Source organism: Pan troglodytes, chromosome 2 (assembly GCF_028858775.2).
Source record: "Pan troglodytes isolate AG18354 chromosome 2, NHGRI_mPanTro3-v2.0_pri, whole genome shotgun sequence".
Lineage (NCBI taxonomy): Eukaryota > Metazoa > Chordata > Mammalia > Primates > Hominidae > Pan > Pan troglodytes.
In genome coordinates, this window is record NC_086015.1 from 201111793 (window position 1) to 201129359 (window position 17567).

The 17567-nt window shown below is 46.5% G+C and overlaps 1 protein-coding gene across 38 annotated transcripts in view; it reads right to left on the reverse strand.

Moving 5' to 3' along the window:
• Nucleotides 1–17567, reverse strand: part of IQCG (IQ motif containing G) — an 85045-nt gene that overhangs the window by 44855 nt on the left and 22623 nt on the right. For all 38 annotated transcript variants that reach the window (XR_010155443.1, XR_010155442.1, XR_010155441.1 and 35 more), the window contains 2 exons: nucleotides 11725–11853; nucleotides 6168–6249 (listed from right to left, as the gene is read on the reverse strand). Coding sequence is in view for 32 of the 38 variants with exons in the window: in XM_063806552.1 (XP_063662622.1) it covers nucleotides 6168–6249; nucleotides 11725–11853 (211 nt within the window). In the remaining 6 variants the exon portion in view is untranslated. The remainder of the gene's footprint in view (nucleotides 1–6167; nucleotides 6250–11724; nucleotides 11854–17567) is intronic.

Genomic DNA, 17567 nt, shown 5'->3' on the forward strand with positions numbered 1-17567 from the left:
TTTGGCTGAATGTAATGGCTGAGAATATAATTAAGAGGATACGTCTCAGGAGCAAGTGTTGTTGCTGTTAGGAAAATTCTACCATCAACAGGTGTGGTCCTTATGGTAGAATGGGAGTTAACTGGCAAAGTGCTAAATCTGAGGTTTCTTTTGACATTGCTTTGGAGGGCTTAAAAGGAGACTAATATAAATATCTTCTGGCCAGGCACAGTGGCTCACATCTGTAATCTCAGCACTTTGGGAGGCCGAGGCGGGTGGATCACCTGAGGTCAGAAGTTCAAGACCAGCCTGGCCAATATGGTGAAACCCCATCTCTACTAAAAACACATAAATTAGCCGGGTGTGGTGGCCTACACCTGTAATCCCAGCTACTTGGGAGGCTGAAGCAGGAGAATCGCTTGAACTCGAGAGGCGGAGGTCACAGTGAGCCAAGATCGAGCTGCTGCACTCCAGCCTGGGCGACAGAGCTAGACTCCATCTCAAAAATAAAAATAAATAAATAAATAAATAAATATATCTTCTATTTTAAAACATACTTAAAAGATACTTATCTTCTATAAGATAATGTCAAAAGATTCATGACTTTTAAAATAGAAGATATTTATATTAGTCTTGTTAAATTATGAGAGTTTTTCAGGGAAAAGAGTTAGGAAACCTCTGAAAAAGTCTATTCATTACAGAGAAAACTTAAACACAAACTAGTTTTCATGAAGTTTCCCAGAGAAGAAAAGTAGTTTTTAAAAAATATAAGCTACATGCAGAGGGTTAAGAGGGATAATGACATCAAGACCTAGAGCTACCTAAGGTGCTTTGTAATTGGCAAATACAAAATAAGAGAAGGCGTTAGGCAATTTGCTTGGAAGACTTACAGATAATATCTTAAAAAAAAGTCTAGTGACTTTGTTTTTGAGACGGTCTCACTCTGTCGCCCAGGCTGCAGTGCAGTGGGGAGACCATAGCTCACTGCAGCCTCAACCTCCTAGGCTCACGCAGTCCTCCTACCTTAGCCTCCCACGCAGTTAGGACTACAGATGTGTACTACCACATCCAGATAATTTTTTTACTTTTCCAGTTATTTTTATAAGTTATTTATTTATAGAGACAGAGTCTTGCTATGTTACCCAAGCTGGTCTTAAACCCCAGGCCTCAAATGATCCTTCCACCTCATAGTGACCTTTTAAAAACAATTCTTCCATATAAACTTACAATATTCTCAGGCCCAATGCAGTGGTTCACACCTATCATCCTAGCGTTATGGGGGGGCCAAGGCAGACAGATCACTTGAGCTCAGGAGTTCGAGATCAGCCTGGACAACATAGTGAAACCCTGTCTGTATCAAAAATTTAAGAAATTATCTGGGTGTGGTGGCAGGTGCCTGTAGTCCCAGCTATCTGGGGGCTGAGGCAGGAGAATCATTTGAGCCTGGGAGGCAGAGGTTGCAGTGAGCTGAGATCACTCCACTGCACTCCAGCCTAGGTGACAAAGTGAGACCATGTCTCAAAAACAAAACAAAACAAAAAACAGTAAAAAATAAATAAATAAAAATATTCTCTCAGCTGGGCATGGCAGCTCATGCCTGTAATCCCAGTGCTTTGAGAGGCCAAGGAGGGAGAAACACTCGAGGCCAGGAGGCTGAGACCAGCCTGGGCAACAAAGCAAGACCCCACCTCTACGAACAATTAAACCGCAGCCTGGCGTGGTGGCACGTGCCTGTAGTCCCAGCTACTCAGGAGGCTGAGGTGGGAGAATTGCTTGAGCGCAGGATTGCAATGAACTATAATTGTGCCATTGCACTCCAGCCTGAGTGACAGAGTGAAGATCCTGTGTCTACAATAAATAAATAGGCTGGGCACGGTGGCTCACACCTGTAATCTCAACATTTTGGGAGGACGAGATGGGCAGATCACCTGAGATCAGGAGTTTGAGACCAGCCTGGTCAACATGGTGAAACCCTGTGTGTACTAAAAATATTTTAAAAATTAGCTGGGCATGGTGGTGCATGCCTGTAGTCCCAGCTACTCGGGAGGCTGAGGCAGGAGAATCGCTTAAACCCAGGAGGCAGAGGTTTCAGTGAGCCGAAATCGTGCCACTGCACTCCAGCCTGGGTGATGGAGTGGACAGGGTGAGACTCCATCTCACTCCACCAAAAAATAAAAATAAAAATAAAATATATAAATAAAATAGTTTTCCAACGTCTATGTAGGGAATAACGAAAATTCCCTTCTGTGAAGCATAAACTTGTCCAAACAGCTGGTCAGTGACAAGCTGATAACAGGCCATCCTCTGTAACTTTCTCTTTTCTTTTTTTGAGACGGAGTCTCGCTCTGTCACCAGGCTGGAGTGCAGTGGCACTGTCTTGGCTCACTGCAACCTCCGCCTCCCAGGTTCAAGCGATTCTCCTGCCTCAGCCTCCTGAATAGCTGGGACTACAGGTGCGCACCACCACACCCGGCTAATTTTTGTATTTTGAGTAGAAACAGGGTTTCAGCATGTTGGCCAGGATGGTCTCGATCTCTTAACCTCGTGATCCGCCCGTCTTGGCTTCCCAAAGTGCTGGGATTATAGGCGTGAGCCACCGCGCCCGGCCATCCTCTGTAACTTTCTAAACTGCTCCTAGAAAAGTTGTCAGTCATCCTAATACAGCTGGTTTCTAATTGCTTAGGTTGTAGCCCCAACTTTGTTTTGCAAGTCAATTCCTTAAAACTTGGGATGCATTTTCTTATAAAAGTAAACGAGATACGAGCTTAGGTCCTAATGACCACAAAAGCTGGCAAATCACTTTGTCCTCAAAATACAATACAAATAACATAATGAAGCCCAACCACTATGTATGAGAAGGTTCATAATGTGCTGAATGTCTTCTTTAGGAATATACTTTTCCATCTGGGATGTGAGAGTACAAGAGACTGCCTGAGACAAGGCCCCCTGTGGGGGAGGGTGGGGGTGTATGTGGGGTGGGATATGACGATGGGACGAGGTCATCTGTGGGGGAGGGTGGGGGTGTATGTGGGGTGGGATATGAGGATGGGACGAGGTCATCTGTGGGGGAGGGTGGGGGTGTATGTGGGGTGGGATATGAGGATGGAACGAGGTCATCTGTGGGGGAGGGTGGGGGTGTATGTGGGGTGGGATATGAGGATGGGACGAGGTCATCTGTGGGGGAGGGTGGGGGTGTATGTGGGGTGGGATATGAGGATGGGACGAGGTCATCTGTGGGGGAGGGTGGGGGTGTATGTGGGGTGGGATATGAGGATGGGACGAGGTCATCTGTGGGGGAGGGTGGGGGTGTATGTGGGGTGGGATATGAGGATGGGATGAGGTCCCTGTGGGGGAGGGTGGGGGTGTATGTGGGGTGGGATATGAGGATGGGATGAGGTCCCTGTGGGGGAGGGTGGGGGTGTATGTGGGGTGGGATATGAGGATGGGACGAGGTCATCTGTGGGGGAGGGTGGGGGTGTATGTGGGGTGGGATATGAGGATGGGACGAGGTCATCTGTGGGGGAGGGTGGGGGTGTATGTGGGGTGGGATATGAGGATGGGACGAGGTCATCTGTGGGGGAGGGTGGGGGTGTATGTGGGGTGGGATATGAGGATGGGACGAGGTCCCTGTGGGGGAGGGTGGGGGTGTATGTGGGGTGGGATATGAGGATGGGATGAGGTCCCTGTGGGGGAGGGTGGGGGTGTATGTGGGGTGGGATATGAGGATGGGATGAGGTCCCTGTGGGGGAGGGTGGGGGTGTATGTGGGGTGGGATATGAGGATGGGATGAGGTCCCTGTGGGGGAGGGTGGGGGTGTATGTGGGGTGGGATATGAGGATGGCATGAGGTCATCTGTGTGGGAGGGTGGGGGTGTATGTGGGGTGGGATATGAGGATGGGACGAGGTCATCTGTGGGGGAGGGTGGGGGTGTATGTGGGGTGGGATATGAGGATGGGACGAGGTCATCTGTGGGGGAGGGTGGGGGTGTATGTGGGGTGGGATATGAGGATGGGATGAGGTCATCTGTGGGGAGGGTGGGGGTGTATGTGGGGTGGGATATGAGGATGGGATGAGGTCCCTGTGGGGGAGGGTGGGGGTGTATGTGGGGTGGGATATGAGGATGGGAGGAGGTCATCTGTGGGGGAGGGTGGGGGTGTATGTGGGGTGGGATATGAGGATGGGATGAGGTCCCTGTGGGGGAGGGTGGGGGTGTATGTGGGGTGGGATATGAGGATGGGATGAGGTCATCTGTGGGGGAGGGTGGGGGTGTATGTGGGGTGGGATATGAGGATGGGATGAGGTCATCTGTGGGGGAGGGTGGGGGTGTATGTGGGGTGGGATATGAGGATGGGATGAGGTCATCTGTGGGGGAGGGTGGGGGTGTATGTGGGGTGGGATATGAGGATGGGATGAGGTCATCTGTGGGGGAGGGTGGGGGTGTATGTGGGGTGGGATATAAGGATGGGACGAGGTCATCTGTGGGGGAGGGTGGGGGTGTATGTGGGGTGGGATATGAGGATGGCATGAGGTCCCTGTGGGGGAGGGTGGGGGTGTATGTGGGGTGGGATATGAGGATGGGATGAGGTCATCTGTGGGGAGGGTTGGGGGTGTATGTGGGGTGGGATATGAGGATGGGACGAGGTCATCTGTGGGGGAGGGTGGGGGTGTATGTGGGGTGGGATATGAGGATGGCATGAGGTCCCTGTGGGGGAGGGTGGGGGTGTATGTGGGGTGGGATATGACGATGGGATGAGGTCATCTGTGGGGGAGGGTGGGGGTGTATGTGGGGTGGGATATGAGGATGGAATGAGGTCCCTGTGGGGGAGGGTGGGGGTGTATGTGGGGTGGGATATGAGGATGGGACGAGGTCATCTGTGGGGGAGGGTTGGGGGTGTATGTGGGGTGGGATATGAGGATGGAATGAGGTCCCTGTGGGGGAGGGTGGGGGTGTATGTGGGGTGGGATATGAGGATGGGACGAGGTCATCTGTGGGGGAGGGTGGGGGCGTATGTGGGGTGGGATATGAGGATGGCATGAGGTCCCTGTGGGGGAGGGTGGGGGCGTATGTGGGGTGGGATATGAGGATGGGATGAGGTCATCTGTGGGGGAGGGTGGGGGTGTATGTGGGGTGGGATATGAGGATGGAATGAGGTCATCTGTGGGGAGGGTGGGGGTGTATGTGGGGTGGGATATGAGGATGGGACGAGGTCATCTGTGGGGGAGGGTGGGGGTGTATGTGGGGTGGGATATGAGGATGGGACAAGGTCATCTGTGGGGAGGGTTGGGGGTGTATGTGGGGTGGGATATGAGGATGGGATGAGGTCCCTGTGGGGGAGGGTGGGGGTGTATGTGGGGTGGGATATGAGGATGGCATGAGGTCCCTGTGGGGGAGGGTGGGGGTGTATGTGGGGTGGGATATGAGGATGGGATGAGGTCATCTGTGGGGGAGGGTGGGGGTGTATGTGGGGTGGGATATGAGGATGGCATGAGGTCATCTGTGGGGGAGGGTGGGGGTGTATGTGGGGTGGGATATGAGGATGGGATGAGGTCATCTGTGGGGGAGGGTGGGGGTGTATGTGGGGTGGGATATGAGGATGGGATGAGGTCATCTGTGGGGGAGGGTGGGGGTGTATGTGGTGGGATACGAAGATGGGAACTAAGAGCTCCAGGGGGTTGGGGTCTCGCAGGGCTCTATATTCCAGACACACCTGTACGACCCAGGCGAGCTCTCTAGTTGCTATCTTTATATCTTCGGTTTTTTTTTTTTTCCTGAGACAGAATCTTGCTCTGTCACCCAGGCTGGAGTTCAATGGTGCAATCTTGACTCACTGTAACCTCCCAGGGTTCAAGTGAGTCTCCTGCCTCAGCCTCCCAAGTAGCTGGGATTATGGGCACCTGCCACCATACCTGGCTAATTTTTGTATTTTTAGTAGAGATGGGGTTTCACCATGTTGGCCAGGCTGGTCTCAAATTCCTGACTTCAGGAGATCCACCCGCCTCAGCCTCCCAAAGTGTTGGGACTACAGGCGTGAGCCACCGCGCCCGGCTATGTTTTCAATAGTAAAGGAATGCCAGAGGAAACAACGATCTTTTACGCGTAACTCTTCTCTGCTTGAGAAAGATGGCTTCCATATATTTAATAGCTGTGTTAGCTCGGTCACTTTTGGTGTTAAGCAGGTAATTCTTACCTGGACTTCAAATTGCCTTTCCTTTTTGACATTAATTAGCTGTTTTTGAAGTGATATTATCTGTTTTCTTCCTTTTTCCTCCCTAGAAGATATAAGAATGGTTTGTGTTTAGAGCAGTGCTTCTCAAACCTTACGTGCACAAGGACCACCCCGCACATAAGAAAACCAGATTCCTGGCCTCTTCCCCCAGAGAATCTGACTCAGCAGGTCTGGGAGGGGCCTGAAGTGTGCATCTCTATCGAGTTCCCAAGCGATGCTAACAGGGCTGGTCCACGTCACATTTTCAATAACACGTTTTAAAAGACAGATTTGTTTTAATAGATTGGAGGAAGATTCTCTGGCTTGTCAGTGTTGAATCTAAAAATAGCTGCTGCTGAGAAAAAGTGAAGAAGAGAAGGACAGCAAGAGGAGAAAGAAGAATCCTTTCTACTTTGGGCACTTTAATTACATATTCTAACCCTCACAATAGCCTGATTTCTATTTTACCGATGAGAAAATGCGGTGTAGACAGCTAAGGTAAGTTGATGTGCTGGATGTGAGAATGTGCCTCACCGATCTCCAACTACAGGGGGCGTAAGTCAGCAAGGGTCCCGGCTTCTAGGCTCTGCAATCCTCTGTGTGTTCTGAGGCCACACTGCCCACAGACTGCTCCCATCCCATTATTAAGTGTGGCAGGAATCACATGGGATGGGCCTTTCCTGAGGAGTCAGGGCGTCTCTGATGGTTGACTTTGGCTCAAGGACTCCTGATGACCTTGCCAAACACAGCCGTGTCTTCCAGCCTCTCCTTCACTGGGGGTCGGCCTTGCACTGGTTCTGAAGGTTCCCTCCCCATTTTCTCTCATGCAGATCTTTCCCCTGATAAAATCTTTGCATGAATAATTCCATCTCAGCATCCATTTTTCAGAAGACCTGGACTAACACACTTGCCATGGTCACACAAACAGTAAATGGCAGAAAGGGGTTCAAACTCAGGACTGTCGGACACCAGAGCCTGTGAACTTAACTACTTTGTGTGACTGTTCCTCAATCTACTCTGAGAAACAGCCTTCTGCTTCTCTCCAGCAATCCCATTATTTAGGTTTAAAACAAACAAAAAATAGCAAAACAATACCAGAATAAACAAAACAAAACAAAACAAAACAAAAGAAGACTTCTCACTAAACTGCAGCTAGGTAAAGATTTTTACTCAAGAATTTCTATTTTTATGTATTTATTTTTCTTTTTTTGAGACAGAGTCTCACTCTGTTCTCCAGGCTGGAGTGCAGTGGCACGATCTCGACTCATTGCAACCTCCGCCTCCCGGGTTCAAGCAATTCTTCTGCCTCGGCCTCCTGAGTAGCTGGGATTACAGGCATGTGCCACCACACTGGCTAATTTTTGTATTTTTAGTAGAGACGGGTTTTTACCATGTTGGCCAGGCTGGTCTCGAATTCCTGACGTCAGGTGATCCACCCGCCTTGGCCTCCCAAAGTGCTGGGATTACAGGTGTGAGCCACCGCGCCCGGCCAGGAATTTTTAGAAAGCACATAGTTAATTAACTAGAATCTTGAGATTGTCATTGCCAAAACAAACTATAGATTATGTACTTCCCATTCATAGATAACAAAAAATAGATAAGCTACAGAATGAGTACTTTCCGTCTACTATTACTTCAATATCCCAAGGAAAGGTTTATTGAAACAAACAAATATCATTTACATGAGATTATAAAAGTGCCCATTTTACACATATACACCATGGAATACTATGCAGCCATAAAAAAGGATGAGTTCATGTCCTTTGCAGGGACGTGGATGAAGCTGGAAACCATCATTCTCAGCAAACTGTCACAAGGACAGAAAACCAAACACCGCATGTTCTCATTCATAGGTGGGAATTGAACAGTGAGAACATATGGACACAGGGAGGGGAACATCACACACCGGGGCCTGTTGTGGGGTGGGGGGCTGGGGGAGGGAGAGCATTAGGAGAAATACCTAATGTTGATGACAGGCTGATGGGTGCAGAAAACCACCATGGCACATGTATACCTATGAATCAAACCTGCACGTTTTGCATACGTGCCCTAGAACTTAAAGTATCAAATGCAAAGAAAGTATGAAGAGAAATAAAAATCACCCATAATCCCACTATCTGGAGTTAACTATCATTGAAATTTTATTATATTTCCTTCCAGTCAATACACACTATACTTTTTTTCTTACAAAACTAAGTTATATTATGGGTATTATTTTTATCCTAACTTTTTCACTTGACATAACTATGTGCTCTTTCTCATTTTATTTAGCAGGTGAACACATGCATTTATTTCTGTTCCCTCTTTTTTGTTTGTTTTTTGTTTTTTTGAGGCAGAGTCTTGTTGTGTCGCCCAGGCTGGAGTGCAGTGGCGCGATCTCGGCTTACTGCAACCTCCACCTCTCGGGTTCAAGTGATTCTCCTGCCTCAGCTTCCTGAGTAGCTGGGGACTACAGGTGCGCACCACCATGCCCAGCTAATTTTTGCATTTTTAGTAGAGGTGGGGTGTCACCATGTTGGCCAGGCTGGTCTCGAACTCCTGACCTCAAATGATCCACCCACCTCATCTTCCCAAAGTGCTGGGATTACAGGCGTGAGCCACCATGCCCAGCCCTCTGTTCACTCTTGAAACAATACTAAAATAACAGGCAAGAAATAATGAAAGGTGTAAACCTATAAACACAAAGAGATTGGGAGAAGAAACGATGCAGCTGACAGACATCAGCAAAATTAAAGAAGATATAAAGCAGACAAGAGAAAAATGAGATCTAAATGTGTACAGAGTGAGAAGCTAAGAAGAAGAAAACAGAATAAAGCTACAGGCCCCCCAGAAAAGCTCAGCACATGAAGGCACTACACATCTTCGAAGGCACAACTGTGCCACAGGGCTAAATCCAGGTGGAGCGATCAAAAGTCTGGCAAAGGAGCAGGATGACCTGATTCCCTTCCCCAGCCCTGTGGCCAGGCAGCTGCCTTTCCTCCTCTCGGGAGATCATGGGTGTTTGGTTAGTTTTGGCCAGGTTGCCTGGAATGGTTGAACCAAGGATTTGGACTTGCAGACGGACACCAGACACAGCTGGAGGTGGAGATGAAGGACCATGCTAAAAACAGGGGGACCAAAAAACATTCTGCTTAGTGGATGGTGAGTTTCCCCAGCCTTTCCCTGGCTAGCTCTCAACACATGGGTAGTCAGAGAATAACCACTGACAATAACCATTACTTCTTCACTGCTCCTCACCCCTCCCAGCAAAGATTGGTAGATTCTTCGAGAATGCTGACTACACCAAGGGAAAAGATGTACTTTTCTTTTCTGCCCAGCCATGCTACAGTGCAGTGTTGTCCACATGCACAGAGCAGAGCATCCATCAGCTTCTTGGCACTTCACTCTTAAATACAAACGGACAGCCAAAGATGACCAAACACAATTCCCCTAACATTAAAAACAGAGACTAGAGCCAGGTGCAGTGGCTCACACCTATAAGCCCAACACTTTGGGAGGCCAAGGTGGAAGGATCACTTGAGGCCAGGAGTTGGAGACTAGCCTGGGCAACATGGCAAAACCCCATCTCTACAAAAAAATACATAAAATTAGCTGGGCATGCCTGGGTCCCCAGCGACTTGAGGGGGCTGAGGCAGGAGGATTGCTTGAGCCCAGGAAGTCGAGGCTGCCGTGAGCCAAGATCATGCCACTGCACTCTAGCCTGAGTGACAAAAAAGAATACTATAAAAAATGAAAAACTCAGGGAAGAGCTCTTAGAAATCACTGTTAGCATAACATTTTGAAAAATTAAACACAAGAGTTGGAAGATAAGGCCAGTTGTGGTTGGGGTTACAGGCGTGATCCTAGCACTTGGATTACAGGCATGATCCCAGCACTTTGGGAGGCCGAGGCAGGTGGGTTGTTTGAGCCCACGATTTTGAGACCAGCCTGGTTAACATGGTGAGACTCTGACTTTACAAAAATAAAACAATTAGCCAGGCATGGTGGCACACACCTGTGGTCCCAGCTACTTGGGAGGCTACTCACTTGAGCCTGGGACCCAGGATGAGGCTGCAGTGAGCTGTGGATCGTGCCACTGCACTTCGGCCTGGGAGGCAGAGCGAGACTCAGTCTCAGAAAAAAAAAAAGAAAAGAAAAGAAAAGAAAAGAAAGAGCCTGTGTTCCCAGCACTTTGGGAGGCCAAGGTGGGCGGATTACGAGGTCAAGAGATCAAGACCATCCTGGCCAACATGGTGAAACACTGTCTCTACTAAAAATACAAAAATTAGCCAGGCGCAGTGGTGGGTGCCTGTAATCCCAGCTACTAGGGAGGTTGAGGCAGGAGAATCACTTGAACCCGGGAGGCAGAGGTTGCAGTGAGCCAAGATTGTGCCACTGCACTCCAGTCTGGTGACAGAGCGAGACTCCATCTCAAAAAAAAAAAAAAAAGAAAAGAAAAGAAAAGAAAGAAAGAGTTGGAAGACAAAGTTAAGGAAATCTCTCTAAGAATAGAATAAAAACAATGCAGATGGTAAATGAGCAAAAAAGGACAAGAAAAATGCAGGATCAATCATTACAGGATCAACATCCAAAGGGAGTTCCAGGCCGAGCGTGGTGGCTCACGCCTGTAATCCCAGCACTTTGGGAGGCTGAGGTGGGTGGACCACTTGCAGTCAGGAGATCGAGACCAGCCTGGCCAACATGGTGAAACTCCATCTCTACTAAAAATACAAACATTAGCCAGGCGTGGTGGCAGGCGCCTGTAATCCCAGCTACTTCGGAGGCTGAGGCAGGGGAATCGCTTGAACCTGGGAAGCGGAGGTTGCAGTGAACTGAGATCGTGCCACTGTACTGCAACCTGGGTGACAGAGCAAGACTCCATCTCAAAAAAACAAAACAAACAAACAAAAAAAAGAGTTGTAGACAGAATTCATAAATTGAAAGGTTCTGGAAAAGAAAAACTTTCCTTGGCATTCATTTGTTATTGTTCAGTGATTTTCAATGAATTCAATCTATTTTTTTTTTTTTTGAGACGGAGTCTTGCTCTGTCACCCAGGCTGGAGTGCAGTGGTGCGATCTCGGCTCACTACAAGCTCTGCCTCCCGGGTTCAGGCCATTCTCCTGCCTCGGCCTCCCAAGTAGCTGGGACTACAGGTACCCGCCACCATGCCCGGCTAATTTTTTGTATTTTTTAGTAGAGATGGGGTTTCACTGTGTTAGCCAAGATGGTCTTGATCTCCTGACCTCGTGATCCGCCCGCCTCAGCCTCCCAAAGTGCTGGGATTACAGGCGTGAGCCACCGCGCCCAGCCGAATTCAATCTTAAGAAAGGTTACTAGAGAAGGAACAATGGTCTTGATATATTGTAAATACAGATAATGAAGGCCTAGAAATCTGACTTATTGTCCCAGCAGAACTAGGAAGAAAACCCAAATTCTGACTTCTAGTTATCTTCCCTGGAAAGCACATGGTTGGTTTGCTTTAAAATTCAAGGATTTCCAGTAAGAGTGTTTTAGCACTTTAAAATACAGCAAAGCAAGTAAACCTAACATGACTCTGACCTGGCGATGATGTCATAGAAATGCATTTTGTTTTCCCTCTCTTTGCTCAAAGCTTGCAGGAGACTGTTGTAAGTGGCCGAATCTTGCAACTCCTTAATGGTATCTGCAATCACGTCGCTGAAAAACTGCCTGTAAGGAGAAACAGACCAACAAAAAATGAGTTAATAAATTCTATTTTCAGCTGGGCGTGGTGGCTCAACCCTGTAATCCCAGCACTTTGGGAGGCTGAGGCAGGCGGATCACGAGGTCAGGAGATCAAGACCATCCTGGCCAATATGGTAAAACCCCATCCCTACTAAAAATACAAAAAAATTAGCCAGGCGCGGTGGCAGGTGTCTGTAATCCCAGCTACTCGGAAGGCTGAGGCAGGAGAATTGCTGGAACCCGGGAGGTGGAGGTTGCGGTGAGCAGAGATCGCCACTGCACTCCAGCCTGGCAACAGAGTGAGACTCCGTCTCAATAAATAAATAAATAAATAAATAATATTTTCAGGCCAGGTGCAGTGGCATGTGCCCTAATTCCAGCTGCTTGGGAGGCTGAGGTGGAAGAATTGCTTGAGCCCAGGAGTTTGAGATCAGCTGGGACTACACAGCAAGACCTGGTCTCAAAAAATATATATATGTATTATATATATATATGTATTTATATATGTATAATATATATGTATTATATATGTATAATATATATGTATTATATATAATATACATTATATATGTATTATATATGTATTATATATAATATACATTATATATGTATAATATATATGTATTATATATATAATATACATTATATATGTATAATATATATGTATTATATATATAATATACATTATATATGTATAATATATAATATATGTATAATATATGTATTATATATGTATTATATGTGTACTATATATGTATTATATATAATATATGTATAATATATATTATATATTATATATTATATTATATATTATATTATATTGAATTATATATTACATATTATATATGTATAATATATATTAATATAAAATAATATATATTATACATATATATATAAAAAATACATATATTATACATACGCATTTCCCTACATTCACAAAGGACTACAGAAGTCATACAAGTTAAGACCCAGGCCAGGTGCAGTGGCTCACACCTGTAATCCCAGCACTTTGGGAGGCCAAGGCGGGTGGATCACTTGAGGTCAACATAGTGAAACCCCATCTCTACTAAAAATACAAAAATTAGCCAGGTATGGTGGTGCCCACCTGTAATCCCAGCTACTCGGGAGGCTGAGGCAGGAGAATTGCTTGAATCCAGAAGGCAGAGGTTACAGTGAGCTGAGATTGTGCCACTGCACTCCAGCCTGGGCAACACAGCCAGACTCTTGTCTCAAAAAAACACAAAAACAAAAACAAAAAAAACGCAAAAGTTTGATTAGGTCTTTAAAAAAATTTTTTTTAATGATTTAACTTTTTCAAAATTATGAAGTATTTAAAAAATTCAGAAAGTATAAAGAATAAAATAATGAATATTTATGTACGTAACACCAAATTTAAATATTTTACCATGGTAGAGACTTGGTTTTTTTTAAAGATTACATGTGTCAGATATATCTGAAGTCTCTAGTCCCAGCCCCCTCAATCTTCCCCAGAGATAAACACTCTTCTGAATTTGGTGATTATTATTCTCTAGCATGTTGTGATACTTTTATTATGTGTTTGTGTGTTTTATTTAAATAATACATGTAGTTTTACATGTTATTATTTTTATTTCATTTTTTTTTGAGATGGAGACTCGCTTTGTTACCCAGGCTGGAGTGTGGTGGTGTGATCTTGGCTCACTGCAACCTCTGCCTCCTGGGTTCAAGTGACTCTCCCGCCTTAGCCTCCTGAGTGGCTGGGAGTACAGGCATGGGCCACCTCACCCAGCTAAAAAAAAAAAAAAGTTTTCTTTAATTTCTAGTTTGCTAAGAGGTTTTTAGTGTTGGTTTTTATATGTTGAATTTTGCCAAATGCCTTTTCTGCATCTATTGATCTATTTATTTTTTTACATTTTCTAATGCTAAACTATTTTTGCATTCCTGGGATAATTCCAGTTTTCATTATGATGTTCCTTCTGGGTTTTTTTTTTTTTTTTTTTGAGACAAGAGTGTCGTTCTTGTCGCCCAGGCTGGAGTGCAGTGGCACGATCTCGGCTCACTGCAACCTCCACCTCCCAGGTTCAAGCGATTCTCCTGTCTCAGCCTCCCGAGGAGCTGGGATTACAGGCACGTGCCACCACACCCAGCTAATTTTTGTATTTTTAGTAGAGACAGGGTTTCACCATGTTGACCAGGCTGGTGTGAAACTCCTGACCTCAAGTGATCTGCCCACCTCGGCCTCCCAAAGTGCTGGGATTACAGGCGTGAGCCACGGCGCCCGGCCAAACGTTCACATTTTCGAGATGAGTAAACCAGGTTCAGGAAAGTTAAGTGACTTGCCTGTGGTCACATACCTAGTTTAAGAAAGAGCTGGAGACATATAGCCCGGGTTTCCTAATGCGTAGTCCGCTGTTCTTCATGATCCTCTCCTAAGTGTAGCTGTTTAGGCCGGGCACAAGAGCTCACACCTGTAATCCCAGCATTTTGAGGGGCCGAGGCAGGAGGATCGCTTGAGTCCGGGAGTTCAAGACCAGTCTGGGCAACATAGTGAGACCCCCTCCCCCCACCCCATCTCACAAAAATTAAAAAAAAAAAAAGGCTGGTCATGGTGGCATGTGCCTGTAGTCCCTGCCACTTGGGAGGCTGAGGTGGGAGGGTCGTTTGAGGCTGTAGTGAGTCATGTTTGCGCCACTGCACTCCTGCCTGAGTGACAGAGTGAGACCCTGTCTCAAAATAATGATAATAATAAAATAAAAATTAAAAACGGCTATTTAATGTTTTGACACAGTTGGCAAGAATTATAGTTACTATTTTACATAACAACTCAAGGGAGAGGGAGATTTAGAGAATAGCCAGTTTTAGCTGGTATGGTAAGGAAGTCCCCTTTGCTTTAATCTTTCCAAGAAAAGTAATTTTGTGGCCGGGCGCAATGGCTCATGCCTGTAATCCCAGCACTTTGGGAGACTGAGGCGGGCGGATCACCTGAGGTCGGGAGTTCGAGATCAGCCTGGCTAACATGGTGAAACCCTGTCTCTACTAAAAATACAAAATTAACCAGGCGTGGTGACGCACGCCAGTAATCCCAGCTACTCGGGAGGCTCAGGCAAGAGAATCGCTTGAACCCAGGAGGCAGAGGTTGCATGAGCCGGGATTGTGCCACTGCACTCCAGTCTGGGCGACAGAACGAGACTCTGTCTCCAAAAAAAAAAAAAGAAAAGTAAATTTGTGATTTTTTAAATTGTTAATTAATTAATTAGAGACAGGGTCTCGCCCTGTCACTCAGGCTGGAATGCAGTGGCATGACCGTAACTCACTGTAACCTCAACCTCCCCGGCTTGAGGGGTGCTCCCCCGCCTCAGTCTCCTCAGTAGCTAGGACTAAAGCACGCCACCACGCCCAGCTAATTTTTTTCATTTTTGTGGAGATGAGGTCTCGCTATGTTGCCCAGGCTGGTCTTGAACTCCTAGCTTCAAGCACTCCTCCCACTTCAGCCTCCCAAAGTGCTGGGATCACAGGTGTGAGCCACCGCCTGCAGCCAGGAAAGTAACTTCAACATGACCATTCACGTTATAGTCTCTGTTTCTGCTTTCTTCAGCCCTTTCTGCCTGTAAAGCCAACCTCCTCTGCCCAGGTCATCAGAACAGTACTTCTACTTCATAGAATGAGGTGTTGCCTGATTTAGAATTGCAAATAAAAGCCAATTAAGATGTTTAGATTTGTGGCCGGGCGTGGTGGCTCACGTCTGTAATCCCAGCACTTTGGGAGGCTGAGACGGGCGGATCACCTGAGGTCAGGAGTTCAAGACCTGCCTGGCCAACATGGGGAAACCCCATCTCTATTAAAAATACAAAAAAATTAGCCGGGCGTGGTGGTGGGCACCTGTAATCCCAGCTACTCGGGAGGCTGGGGCAGGAGAATCACTTGAACTCAGGAGGCGGAGGTTGCAGTGAGCCAGGATTGTACCATTGTACTCCAGCCTGGGCGACAGAGTAAGACTCTGTCTCAAAAAAAAAAAAAAAGATATTTAGATATGTTGTAATTTTGTCTTTTGACAGTAGTATGTTATGATAAAATAATTAATTCAATGCAATAAGACAATAATGCATAAAGATGAGTACAGCAAGGAAAGCATACACAAGCTTCCTACAAATTCCCATTTTAAATTCATAAAGAGTTGTAGTTTTTTTGTTGTTGCTGTTTTGCTTTTTAAGTTTTTTTTTGAGATGGGGCCTCACTGTCACCCACGCTGGAGTGCAGTGGCACAATCACGGCTCACTGCAGCCTCAATTTCCTAGGCTCGGGTGATCCTCCCACCTCAGCCTCCAGAGTAGCTGGGACCACAGGCCCACCACCATGCCCAGCTACTTTTCTTGATTTTTAGTAGAGATGAGATTTCACTATGTTACCCAGCTGGTTTCAAACTCTTGGGCTCAAGCAATCCTCCTACCTTGGCCTCCCAAAGCATTAGGATCACAGGTGTGAGCTGCCACGCCTGGCCTGTTGTAGTTTTTATGTCCTTGATATTTTGATTTCCACTTGATTCTGGATAACTGGTGGAGATGTACATTTTGTGAATATACCCTGGGTTTCAGATGGAATATAAATCTAAAACTAATCCCCTACAAATAATTGCGACTGGTATTTTGGGTCTTTCAGGAAAAGATACGAGCCACACACTGAGAATGAAAAGGACATGAACCGGGCAATTTATAAGCAGGTTGCCTTTCTGTCCGATGCAGATCTGGGCCAGGCTGACTTTAGCAAGATCTTACCCTTGGTTAGGGTCGAATACCGAGGTCAGCAAACTTTTTCTGTAAAGAGGCACGTAGTAAATATTCGGCTTTGCAGGGCGTAAGTTCTCTTTGGCAATGACTCAACTCTGCATTGTGGCATGAAAGCAGTCACAGGCAACGTGTAAACAAATGGGCAATGCCGTATTCCAATAAAGCTTTTCAAAAACAGACTTCAGACTGGATTTAGCTAGTGGCCCTGGGTAATTGCAGTAAAAACTCTCATTTACCAAAAGTTCTTAACGTAATGTTACACCCTCTTAACAGGCTTATTTGTCATCGAGCCAGCTGACAACAAAAAATTATGAGACAATGGGAATTTAGACTGCCTTTAAGAAACCCTCAGGATTAAAACACAGTTTGGAATTTGGCTATGTAGAATAATAATAGCTATATAGTAGCTATTAATGGATAAAGCATCACAATAGCTACCAAGCTGTGCCAGGTACTAAAGCCTTATTTCTAACCCTTACACTAAGGTTGCAAGGTTGCTATTACGGTCTTTTTCTTTTCTTTTCTTTTCTTTTCAAGACAGAGTCTTGCTCTGTCACCCAGGCTGGAGTGCAGTGGTGCCATCTCAGCTCACTGTAACCTCCGCCTCCCGGGTTCAAGCAATTCTCCTGCCTCAGCCTCCTGAGTAGCTGGTGCCGAGGCACCTGAGATTACAGGTGTCCACCACCACGCCTGGCTAATTTTTGTATTTTTAGTAGAGATGGGGTTTCGCTTTATTGGCCAGGCTGGTCTTGAACTCCTGACCTCGTGATCCACCAGCCTCTACCTCCCAAAGTGCCGGGATTACAGGTTGAGCCCCCACGCCCAGCCCATTCTCATTTTTAATAATTGAAAACAGCCAGTGTGGCTGTAGTCCCAGCTATGTGAGAGGCTCACTGGAAGCCAGAAGCTTGAGGGCGGCAGTGCTCTATGATCTCT